Source organism: Lolium perenne, chromosome 6 (genome assembly GCF_019359855.2).
Source record: "Lolium perenne isolate Kyuss_39 chromosome 6, Kyuss_2.0, whole genome shotgun sequence".
Lineage (NCBI taxonomy): Eukaryota > Viridiplantae > Streptophyta > Magnoliopsida > Poales > Poaceae > Lolium > Lolium perenne.
In genome coordinates this window covers 127,803,360-127,815,768 of record NC_067249.2, presented here as the reverse complement: position 1 = coordinate 127,815,768, position 12,409 = coordinate 127,803,360, and the positions used below count along the sequence as shown (strand labels likewise).

The 12,409-nt window shown below is 43.4% G+C and overlaps 1 protein-coding gene across 1 annotated transcript; it reads left to right on the top strand.

Moving 5' to 3' along the window:
- The first annotated feature begins 7,628 nt into the window (after positions 1–7,628).
- On the top strand, positions 7,629–8,588 carry LOC127334587 (NDR1/HIN1-like protein 1). Its single transcript, XM_051361079.2, has one exon. The coding sequence runs from the start codon at positions 7,803–7,805 to the stop codon at positions 8,448–8,450; it is 648 nt and encodes a 215-aa protein (XP_051217039.1). The 5' UTR covers positions 7,629–7,802; the 3' UTR covers positions 8,451–8,588.
- Positions 8,589–12,409: the final 3,821 nt, after the last annotated feature.

Genomic DNA, 12,409 nt, shown 5'->3' with positions numbered 1-12,409 from the left:
AGAAACAAAATATGCAAACCAAATTTTAGCATGCTCTATGTATTTCTTCATTAATGGGTGCAAAGCATATGATGCAAGAGCTTAAACATGAGCACAACAATTGCCAAGTATCACATTACCCAAGACATTAATAGCAATTACTACATGTATCATTTTCCAATTCCAACCATATAACAATTTAACGAAGGAGAAACTTCGCCATGAATACTATGAGTAGAAACCAAGGACATACTTGTCCATATGCTACAGCGGAGCGTGTCTCTCTCCCATAAAGTGAATGCTAGGATCCATTTTATTCAAACAAATCAAAAAACAAAAACAAACCGATGCTCCAAGAAAAGCACATAAGATGTGATGGAATAAACATATAGTTTCAGGGGAAGAACCTGATAATGTTGTCGATGAAGAAGGGGATGCCTTGGGCATCCCCAAGCTTAGACGCTTGAGTCTTCTTGATATATGCAGGGGTGAACCACCGGGGCATCCCCAAGCTTAGAGCTTTCACTCTCCTTGATCATGTTGCATCATACTCCTCTCTTGATCCTTGAAAACTTCCTCCACACCAAACTTAGAACAACTCATTAGAGGGTTAGTGCACAATAAAAATTAACATATTCAGAGGTGACACAATCATTCTTAACACTTCTGGACATTGCATAAAGCTACTGGACATTAATGGATCAAAGAAATTCATCCAACATAGCAAAAGAGGCAATGCGAAATAAAAGGCAAAATCTGTCAAAATAGAACAGTTCGTATTGACGAATTTTAAAATGGCACCAGACTTGCTCAAATGAAAATGCTCAAATTGAATGAAAGTTGCGTACATATCTGAGGATCACTCACGTAAATTGGCATAATTTTCTGAGTTACCTACAGGGGAAAACAGCCAAGATTCGTGACAGCAAAGAAATCTGTTTCTGCGCAGTAATCCAAATCTAGTATGAACTTTTCTATCAACGGCTTTACTTGGCACAACAAAACACAAAACTAAGATAAGGAGAGGTTGCTACAGTAGTAAACAACTTCCAAGACACAAAATAAAAACAAAATACTGTAGGTAAAAACATGGGTTGTCTCCCATAAGCGCTTTTCTTTAACGCCTTTCAGCTAGGCGCAGAAAGTGTGTATCAAGTATTATCAAGAGATGGTGTGTCAACCTTACCTTGGGCTTTACCCTTACCTTTCTTATTGTTTTTCTTTCCCTTTGGTTTAGGAAATATATGATTTCCCCCCGGTATAGAGGTGAATTTCAGAGTGCCTTCTCCCACATCAATGACTGCTCCCAATAGTTTCAGCAGGGATCTTCCGAGTGTAATTTTTCCTGTCCCTACACATTCAACAACAAGATAATCAATGGATATTGTTCTTCCAAGAATGGTTGTATGCACACCTGCGGCTATTCCCTTAGGAATTATAATAGAGTTATCAATGAGAGTTATTCCTTCTCCTCCTTCATCGACTCCCCAAAGTTTCAAAGATTTATAAATGCTTTCAGGCATAAGGCAAAATTCATACATAATATCACAGTAGGCATGAAGAGTTCGATCACCAATAACAATTTTAACAGTAGGATCCCACAATGAAAGTTTAGAGTTCACTAAAACTTGTTCAAGACGATTACGAACATGGCAATAGTTATCATTCAAGCGAGATGTACTTATCTCGAGATTGTTTAATCTATTATAAATGCTAGTGAGGGCTGAATCAAAGTTATTAGCTGAATCATGTGATACAACCAACTTCTTTATGGCATTAAAAGCTTGATCCCCATTGCAATGAAGGAAATCTCCTCCCACTAAAGTATCCAAAGCATATCTATAGCGAATCATAAGACCAAAATAAAAATTACTAAGGAGCAAACTTAGAGTCATTTGAGGTTCAGTTTTACGATAAGAAGTAAAAAATTCTAGACCAAGCATCCTTAAAACTCTCCTCATCCCCTTGTTTGAAAGTAAAGACCAATTCTTCAGGCGAAGAAGTAACAGGTTCAGAGCTAGACATGGTAACAAAAGTAACTAATTTTTTTTGTATTTTTAATATAGAGTGCAAGACAGTAAATAAAGCAAACTAAATAAAGTAAATGCAAGTAACTAATTTTTTTTTTTTGTGTTTTTGATATAGCAAACAAGATAGCAAATAAAGTAAAACTAGCAACTAATTTTTTTGTATTTTGATTTAGTGCAGCAAACAAAGTAGTAAATAAAACTAAGCAAGACAAAAACAAAGTAAAGAGATTGAGAAGTGGAGACTCTCCTTGCAGCGTGTCTTGATCTCCCCGGCAACGGCGCTAGAAAAAGCTGCTTGATACGCGTTCAACACGCGTCCGTTGGGAACCCCAAGAGGAAGGTGTGATGCGTACAGCGGCAAGTTTCCCTCAGTATGAAACCAAGGTTATCGAACCAGTAGGAGCCAAGAAGCACGTTGAAGGTTGATGACGGCGGGATGTAGTGCGGCGCAACACCAGGGATTCCGGCGCCAACGTGGAACCTGCACAACACAACCAAAGTACTTTGCCCCAACGAAACAGTGAGGTTGTCAATCTCACCGGCTTGCTGTAACAAAGGATTAACCGTATTGTGTGGAAGATGATTGTTTGCAGAAAACAGTAGAACAAGTATTGCAGTAGATTGTATTTCAGTAAAGAGAATTGGACCGGGGTCCACAGTTCACTAGAGGTGTCTCTCCCATAAGATAAACAGCATGTTGGGTGAACAAATTACAGTTGGGCAATTGACAAATAAAGAGGGCATGACCATGCACATACATATCATGATGAGTATAGTGAGATTTAATTGGGCATTACGACAAAGTACATAGACCGCCATCCAACTGCATCTATGCCTAAAAAGTCCACCTTCAAAGTTATCATCCGAACCCCTCCATTATTAAGTTGCAAAGCAACAGACAATTGCATTAAGTATGGTGCGTAATGTAATCAACAACTACATCCTTAGACATAGCATCAATGTTTTATCCCTAGTGGCAACAAGACAACACAATCTTAGAACTTTCTCATCCTTGTCCCGGTGTCAATGCAGGCATGAACCCACTATCGAGCATAAATACTCCCTCTTGGAGTTACAAGCATCTACTTGGCCAGAGCATCTACTAGTAACGGAGAGCATGCAAGATCATAAACAACACATAGATATAACTTTGATAATCAACATAACAAGTATTTTCTATTCATCGGATCCCAACAAACGCAACATATAGAATTACAGATAGATGATCTTGATCATGTTAGGCAGCTCACAAGATCCGACAATGATAGCACAATGGGGAGAAGACAACCATCTAGCTACTGCTATGGACCCATAGTCCAGGGGTAGACTACTCACACATCACACCGGAGGCGACCATGGCGGCGTAGAGTCCTCCGGGAGATGATTCCCCTCTCCGGCAGGGTGCCGGAGGCGATCTCCTGGATCCCCCGAGATGGGATCGGCGGCGGCGGCGTCTCTGGAAGGTTTTCCGTATCGTGGCTCTCGGTACTGGGGTTTTCGTCACGGAGGCTTTAAGTAGGCGGAAGGGCAGGTCAAGAGGCGGCACGAGGGCCCCACACCACAGGGCCGTGCGACCAAGGGGGGGGGGGGGGGGGCGCGCCGCCCTAGGGTGTGGCCCCCTCGTGGCCCCTCTTCGTCTCTTCTTCGGACTTCTGGAAGCTTCGTGGCAAAATAGGACCCTGGGCGTTGATTTCGTCCAATTCCGAGAATATTTCGTTACTAGGATTTCTGAAACCAAAAACAGCAGAAAACAGCAACTGGCACTTCGGCATCTTGTTAATAGGTTAGTTCCAGAAAATGCACGAATATGACATAAAGTGTGCATAAAACATGTAGATAACATCAATAATGTGGCATGGAACATAAGAAATTATCGATACGTCGGAGACGTATCAGCCTCGCGCACGCATTCTGAGCGATGGCTAAAATACCGTTTAGTACCGGTTGGTTCCTTCGACAAAGCGTCGTGCGCTACATGCCTTGTCTCACCGAGCGGTGTGTCCACCCACGCGTCCCGGTTGCACCCACCAACCGGGACTAAATGTTGGCCTCGCGCGCGCATTCTAAGCGGCAAACAAAATTTTCCCGCCACTTACCTTCCACTGACATGTTTGCGCCCAATTTTTCCCGCCATTTATCTTCCAGTACGAATCCATCGTTCTCGTACTCATTTTGTCCCTCCTCTGCTCACCACCAACTCTGGCTTCCTCTTCTTCCAGCTTGTCATCTTCATCGACATCATCCACTATGAAGCCATCCTTCTTGTACTCATTTTGTCCCTCCTCTGCTCACAACCAGCTCTGTCTTCCTCTTCTTCCTACTCCTCATCTTCATCATCATCATCCACTACGAAGCCATCCTTCTCGTACTTATTTTGTCCCTCCTCTGCTCACCACCAGCTCTGATCGGCATCATCCACTATGAATCCACCCTTCTAGTACTCATTTTGTCCCTCCTCTGCTCACAACCAGCTTTGGCTTCACCTTCTTGCTGCTCCTCATCTTCATCGGCATCATCCACTACGAAGCCATCCTTCTCGTACTTAGTTTGTCCCTTCTCTGCTCACCACTAGCTCTGGATTCCTCTTCTTCCTGCTCCTCATTTTCATCAGCACCATCCACTACGAAGCCATCCTTCTCGTACTCATTTTATCCCTCCTCTGCTCACCACCATATTTGTTTCAGTTCTTCAATCTAGACACCCTCGACAAATCTGTTGTCAGATCCTATTGTTTGTAAGTGATTTATTTTTGTAATTAAGTCTCTAGCTCAGCTCATTCATTGCATGTATCCTCACTATATTCTTTTGTACACCATTATGCAGATGGAAGATTCTCGAATGTAGAAGAAAGGCAGTCTATGACCCATATGTCGTTAGTTGGGCTATGATACAAAGTTATCCCAAGGACACAAAGTCCAACTTGCTATTTTTTTAGTGAAACAAAATACCCGTGGGTACGTATTATTTCCTTTCAACTTCAAGTGAGTGTTACTGTCTTGTACACATATTCTATTTTGCTCACTCGATGTTAAGTGTAATTGATGAGTTATGCATGCATGCGTAGATTCCACTATATTATGCTAATCATTAGAGTTGTCTTTAGAAAAATTTATATCATTGACCCATTAGATAAAGACCCCGAGGAGTACAACAGCCTGATTTACATGCTCAACAGGTAATTTGAATCATTATCGCACTATATAAACCTCTTTCGTTTATTTTTTGATACCAAGTAATTAATAACTTCTTTATTCATTTTCTTTTGCCAGACAGTTGTTGGAAAGTGTTCATCACAAAGGTGACCAGTCAATGGGGAGCGGCGTTGCATTATGAAAGGCTTGAGGTAAGTAGCTAGTACTAGCTAGCTCCTCTCATCGCTTTAATTCTACTTTCAATATATATACCATTATCATGGTTGATTTTTTTCCATTGAATTCTTTTCTTGTAAAGCGCGAGGGGAAGCCACATGGGACCAATTTATGTGCATACTATGTTTTCGAGTTTATCAACATGGAGATTGAGCGGCGCATGGATTACAAAAAATCAAGCATGTAAAAAATATTCATAATTCTTTTTATGATGATTTTCCATACACACAACTCATATATTCATATTTGATCTTATTCTTTATAGATCGAAGGCAGGTGGGGGAACGTCCTACCAAAGCCAAGCCTACGACACATTCAAGAGGAATTGTCGGAATTTTTGTTTAAGGAGGTCATATCTGAAGCCGAAGAATACTATTACCCATATGGCTGCTTGTAATTTAATGATCTCCATGTAATAAAATAGATGCATCAACATGTATGATCGTCGAGCTTCCGTGGCTACCAATTGTATATATATATATGTGTGTGTGTAATCATAAGAGAAAATATGTTATATATACTCATCAACGTGTGCAGTATGTAGTAGTCTGCATCAAATGTACAATACATATGTATTAGCGTAGAATATGTATAAAGGAAAAAAGAATAGAATGAAAATGGAAAACACAAAATACAGGGGCTAGAACCCTAAACCATGGTGGATTTTTTTCCGATTTGTGTTACCAACCGGGACTAAAGGTCCCCTAGCCCGAGCGTTCCACCGCATCCACGTGGATGGCTAACCCAACCGGAACTAAAGGTGAGGGCTTTAGTCCCATTTTGGTAGTATCGGTTGAGCAACCGGGACTAAAGGTCCTCCAGAACCGGGACAATAGGACGTTTTCTACTAGTGTGTAGACGATGGACCATGCCAAACGGAACTATACATTAGATTTCTGTATTTCCATTTTTTATCAATTAGTGGCGGTTGTCCATCTTTTTATTAACATGCCACATTTTTGGTCTACAGAAAACATAACCATTTTTATTAAGAGGAGGGAAAACAAATTTTCTCTCTTCTGACCACATGTCAATTGTTGAATTTGGTTCGCGGAGATAAATTTATGAACGTGGTCCCATAAAAATATTTTCCTAAGAGTAAACAATATTACAAGTGACTTCACAACAAAAAGAAGAAGAAGAACTAAAACATGAGAATATGGAGGCGAACAACTTATGGACTACAACAAGAAAAATATTCAGCTCGGCACTAGATGTCTCATCGACTCAACAAAAACAGAGGGACTTTTGCTGGGTGAAAAGAAAACCGCCCCTCCCCCGCTTCATCTCCTCTGACGACACGGGAACCCTAATGTACACAGTTGTTAAACCCCTCTTGGTTCATCCTCTATCGCCATCCCTAGAGGATGCCGCCAGAGCTAAGCCCATGTAGCCGATGGCGGGGGTGGGTTTTTTCCCACGCATGTGGGTGCTTGGCGGTGTGACAACCATCGGTGCTAGCCTCACTCGAGCGCCGTGCCGTTGCAAGAGGAGCGGCTCCACCTTGAGCTCCTCCTAGCGGTGGAGGGAGGGCACGGTGTGGCTTCTGTTGCAATGGCACGGGTTCTGTAGGCCGTGTTGCGGCTTTAGCTCTCTGACGAGATTCTGTTTTTTGTGCGGCGGCCCTATCTGGCTCCAACACGATGCCTTCAAGCTGGTAATGATGTCAAAGATGCCTCCACATCTTGCTTCATTTGTTAAAGTAAAAATCTGTATATATGCATCATTTTGATGCAAAGTACATGGGTCTCGTCCTACTTTAGAAAAAAAAAGATAACCTTGTTTGTACAATTAAATGGTTGTAGTCTACTAATAAAGAAATGGTTCACCATATCCATGACCAGATGTTTTATTTTGTTAGGAATGCCTAGCATTTCATTCTATTTCCGACCGTATCTTACTTTTAGTATGTAACACAAATTATATCATTAGGTTTAATACTGGCACGCATGGATTTGATGTTTTGGAAATGTCAACAGATGCGCTACACTCAAGCTGCTGGCTCAGGAGTAATCAGTGGAGATCCATCACACGAGCGAGGCTCTGAGCACATGATCAACTAATAAAAGAAAGGCACGAATCTCAAAGCGCATGCCCCGAGAGCCGAATGGGAGTACGGAGTACGTGCCAATCGAATTAGCAGAAGAATCTTCTTCGGTTGAGATGTTGCTTTCCGTGGCCTCCTCTCCATACCAAAGATCCAACCCAAAATACTTTTACACATGCCGTGCACTGTCATCGTTACCTAGCATCGATCTCCACAGATTCTTAAAGCCATTAACACGTACCCTGGTTCCTGTACCTGAAAGCGCGGCTCACTCACTCACTCACTCAATACACAAGAGTGGTACTATCTAGCTAGCTAGCTAGCCGCACACACACCACCAGGCACAGAGAGCACAGTGCAGAGGCGGAGCAATCAGCTATGAGCAAGGAGAAGCACCACAAGCACGAGCACCACCTCCGGCGCTGCTGCGGCGGCTTCGCGGCATGCCTCCTGGCCCTGGTCCTCATCGTCGCCTTCATCGCGCTCGTCGTCTACCTCGCGCTCCGCCCCACCAAGCCTTCCTTCTTCCTGCAGGACCTGCAGCTCCGCTCCGTCCATCTCGGGGACCCCTCACTCTCCGCTACTGCGCAGGTCACGCTCGCCTCCCGCAACCCCAATGACCACGTCGGCATCTTCTACCGGCGCCTCGACGTCTTCGTCACCTACCGCGACGAGCCCGTCACGGTGCCGATCTCCCTGCCGCCCATGTACCAGGGACATCGGGATGTCACCATCTGGTCCCCGGTGCTGTCCGGGGAGTCCGTTCCCGTGGCCGCGTACGTCGCCGACGCCATGAAGCAGGACATCGCCGCCGGGTACGTCGCGCTGCAGGTCAAGGTCGACGGCCGCGTCAAGTGGAAGGTCGGGAGCTGGGTCTCCGGCAGCTACCACCTCTTCGTCAGCTGTCCCGCCATGCTGGCTGCCGGACCCGGTGGCGTGCCGCTTGGGGGAGGCCCCAACGGCACCGGTGGCGCCGTTGCGTCACTGAAATTCACGCAGCCGGCGGGGTGCACCGTCGGCACGTGATAGAATGCATGTACGTAGCGGGCTGGTCATTCAGTTCGTAACTTATCGCCAAACAATTTCAGTTCCTTGTAGCAATTGTCTAAAGCTGCTAGCTTTTGTTTATGTCCATGTAACGAGAGAATAAAATGTTTTGATGCATATGTATTACTTCAGTTTTGGAATTAATTGTTGCAGAATACTCCCCAAAACAATGCCGAATATAAAAATTCTAGCTTTAAATAGCCGGCCATAGCCTGCTATAGTTGTTTAGCATGTTGGCACTAAATAGAATCATCTACTCCCTTCGTCTAGAAATAAGTGATTCGGATTTATTTAAATTTGTAGGTATCTAGAATTCTATATATGTTTTCTTGTGTAGGTGTATGCAAATTTAAAGAAGTTGGAGTCACTTATTTCCACTATAGCCTTTGTAGCTGTTTTGGATGGTTGCCGCTATTTGCCATACTCGGCTATTTAAAAGCGGTGTCTACATCAACATAACGGGCATACACTCCTCTCAATCTTTTAGATGTATATGGGCATTTTTATATGCAAAAGGAGAGTATGTTTGTTTGTCGGTTATTGGACGATCACACAACGGGTAGATGGAAGAAGGCAGAGAATTTCATGGATGATTTAGATGTATATGGATATTTTTATCTGAAAAAAGAAGAGTATGTTTGCATCAGGTTGGTCGATTATTAGACGATCACACAACGGATAGATTGATGATAAGAGGGGTCGTATGTACGTGGAGCAAGGATACGAGTTGATAGGGGAACAACCACCTAACAATACACGTTATGGTTACAGGAAAGTTGCGTTAGGTAGACAGGCAGTGCGTCACGTCATGATCATTCCAGCCACTCCATGCAACGCACTAGAGGGTAGAGGGCCATATATGTACTAATAACACTCATTTCGCAGTTTAATTGAACATTAAGCAAGTATGCCTGGAGCCTGGTCCTTCTGTATCAGAGATAGATGTAAACCCCTTACTTCCTAGATAGATGACGGTTTGAGTACCAAAATACCACTGACCAGGTAAGTCACTAATGCTATTAGTGGGATAACAAGAAATCTACTCAAGAAACCTAGGAATAATAGATTTATTTTAGATTGCTTGGCAGGGTAGAGTGTCCACTATCTTACCATGTTCGACGTAAAACCCGAGCCACCATTCTAGAGAACTAGCACAGTGGTCCTCGCAAATGCGAGGGCATCTCTAGTGGTGTTTCGTAAACGAATTTATGATTTCATTAATATTTCTATATTGAGAGGGACAACTATACTATATTTTTAATCTAGGATGTATCTACCTTGCATGAAATCCATCTGAGATGGGAGCACCACTTCATCTGCCACTGAATTAAGTCTAATAGTAGCTACTTTTGTGAAAATTTCGAAACAAACATTTAAAAGACATATCGGTCAGTATTGCTGAATCTGTTCCGCATCGATAACTTTTGGTAAAAGAAGGATTTCACCGAAATTAATACAGAACAGATCCAGCTGTCTCTCATGGAGCTCAGCAAACAGATTCAATAAGTCAGCCTTAACTATATCCTAGAAGGTCTGATAAAATTCAGCCGGAAAACCATACGATCCTGGTGTCTTATTGTGTTCTATTAGAAAAACCGCATTCTTTATCTCCTCCTGAGAATAAGGGGCAGTTAGAATATCATTTTCTTCTGGAGCCACTTGAGGAATATCATCAGTCCTGGATTCATCCATGGGTACATCCGATTCCTAAGGATTGCCAAACAGGCCTTTACAATAAGATGTAATATAGGATTTGAGTTGCTCCTGACCTTCGACCAGGCCCTCTTCCTAAACTAGAGAATGAATGAGTTTCTTCTATGTTTCGATCAGGCCTTGTTTAAGCTGCCCAGTCATGTGCCTAGCCCACCTACCAAGGTATCTACACATCGAACGTAGTTTGTTATTCCACCTTTGTATTGGGGTGTTCCCAGCAACCGACTTGTCCGATATGAATTTAACCATGTCTGAGAAGTCATCCCGATTTACACATCCAAGTTTAAATTTGAACGGACGTCTACGTTGCGGTAATAGCGTCCCAATAGTTAATAAAATTGGAGCATGATCTGACAAAGCTTCAATCCGAGGAAGAACACGTATTGAGACTAGAGGGAACCTAAATTCCCAATCTAAGTCCATCAGTACGCGATCCAACTTCTCGTACGTAGGCTCAAGGAGACTGTTTGCCCAAGTAAACTGTCTCCCAATGATACATCGCAAACGTATCTATAATTCTTGATGCCCCATGTTTGTTTTATACCAAATTATATATGTTTTGCTCATACTTCGTTGCACTTTTATATATTTTTGGCACTAACCTATTAACAAGATACCACAGTGTCAGTTCCCTGGTTTTTGTTGTTTTGTATTTCACAAAAGTTATACAGAAAATATTCTCGAAATTGGACGAAACAAAAGCCGAAGTCAATATTTTTCCGTAACGAAGACAAAGTCCAGAGGGGAGACGAAGAAAGGCCACATGGCGGCCAGACCATGCCATGGCGCGGGCCCAAGCCTGGCCGCACCATGAGGTGGTGTGGGCCCCCTGGCCTGCACCGACCTCGCCCTTCCGCCTATTTATTCACGATCGCGGGAAAAATCTAAAAACCCAAGCCTCCATCCACGAAAAGTTCCGTCGCGGCTGCCATCACAGACCCTAGCACGAGAGGGTTCTGAAGCTCTTCCCGGCACCCTGCCGGAGGGGAAGATCATCACCGGAGGCCTCTACATCGCCATGCCCGCCTCCGAAGTGATGCGTGAGTAGTTCATCCCCGGACTATGGGTCCATAGCAGTAACTAGATGGTTGTCTTCTCCAATTTGCCTCATGTTTAGATCTTGTGAGCTGCCCATCATGATCAAGATCATCTTTATGTAATGCTACATGTTGTGTTTGCTGGGATCCGATGAATATGGAATACAATATTGATATTGATTATATGTTTGTCATATGTTATTTTTGATCTTGCATGCTCTCCATTGCTAGTAGATACTCTGTCCAAGCAAATGCTTGTGACTTGTGGTGACCCGGCATACCACTGCATGGTGTAGTATGCAAGTCTGATATAACACCAATGAAACACCGTTCCACTAGTATTATATCGCTCAGAATGGTACAACAGAAACATACGCGGGTCCAAGGCATGTCTATAGAATTACAACATCGACTCTGTTACATAAGATCATCACAGTCTCCTACTTTACAATGAGGTAAAACTGCAAATAAACTCCAGAAGAACGACTCGTGGTCTAGTCCTATCACGAACTCTATTTGTAGAGTATTTAACTAGCTAAAGAGGCTAAGAATAGATTCTAGCTAAGTAGGAGCTAGGTTTAGGAAACTAGTTCCCTTCTATGGCTAAACTAGGTTTTCTCCTTGATGTATGTGGTATCTGACTCCTCTGACAGGGTCTTGTCTCATGAAGTAGTTGTTGACTCCTCGGCCTTGGAGTTGCACGGTAGATACTCCTTCGATGCCTCCATATCTAAGCAGGGGATTTAAGAGTGGGATGAGTACGAGCGTACTCAACAAGTTCATTATAGGAAAGAGGTGTTTAATGCACTAGCTACGGCATTAGACCAGAAAGTCTAATACCAATGCAGGTTTTCATAATCATTTCTTCAAAAGGTTGCTTTTATTCAGAAGAACTATGTCCGTCAGCCTTCACCGGTTTACTAGAACTTCATGGAGCTCCTTTCCGGCCGCGTTCGCAGTTCCATATCCCGGAACAGGGAGTGACAGGTCACGGTTCTTTACACTCTGCAGAGGTGTGTTGCTTTACCCATAAGAGATCTTAACCTTGTTGCCAACCGAGCACGTTACCCGTCCACACTTCCTTTGGTGTGAGGCCTGGTATAAGGTCTAGCCAATCATGTTCCTCCGCTACCTCGAACACCCACCCTTTGTTGCATGCCCCGACCCTGGGTCCACGCCGGTCCCATT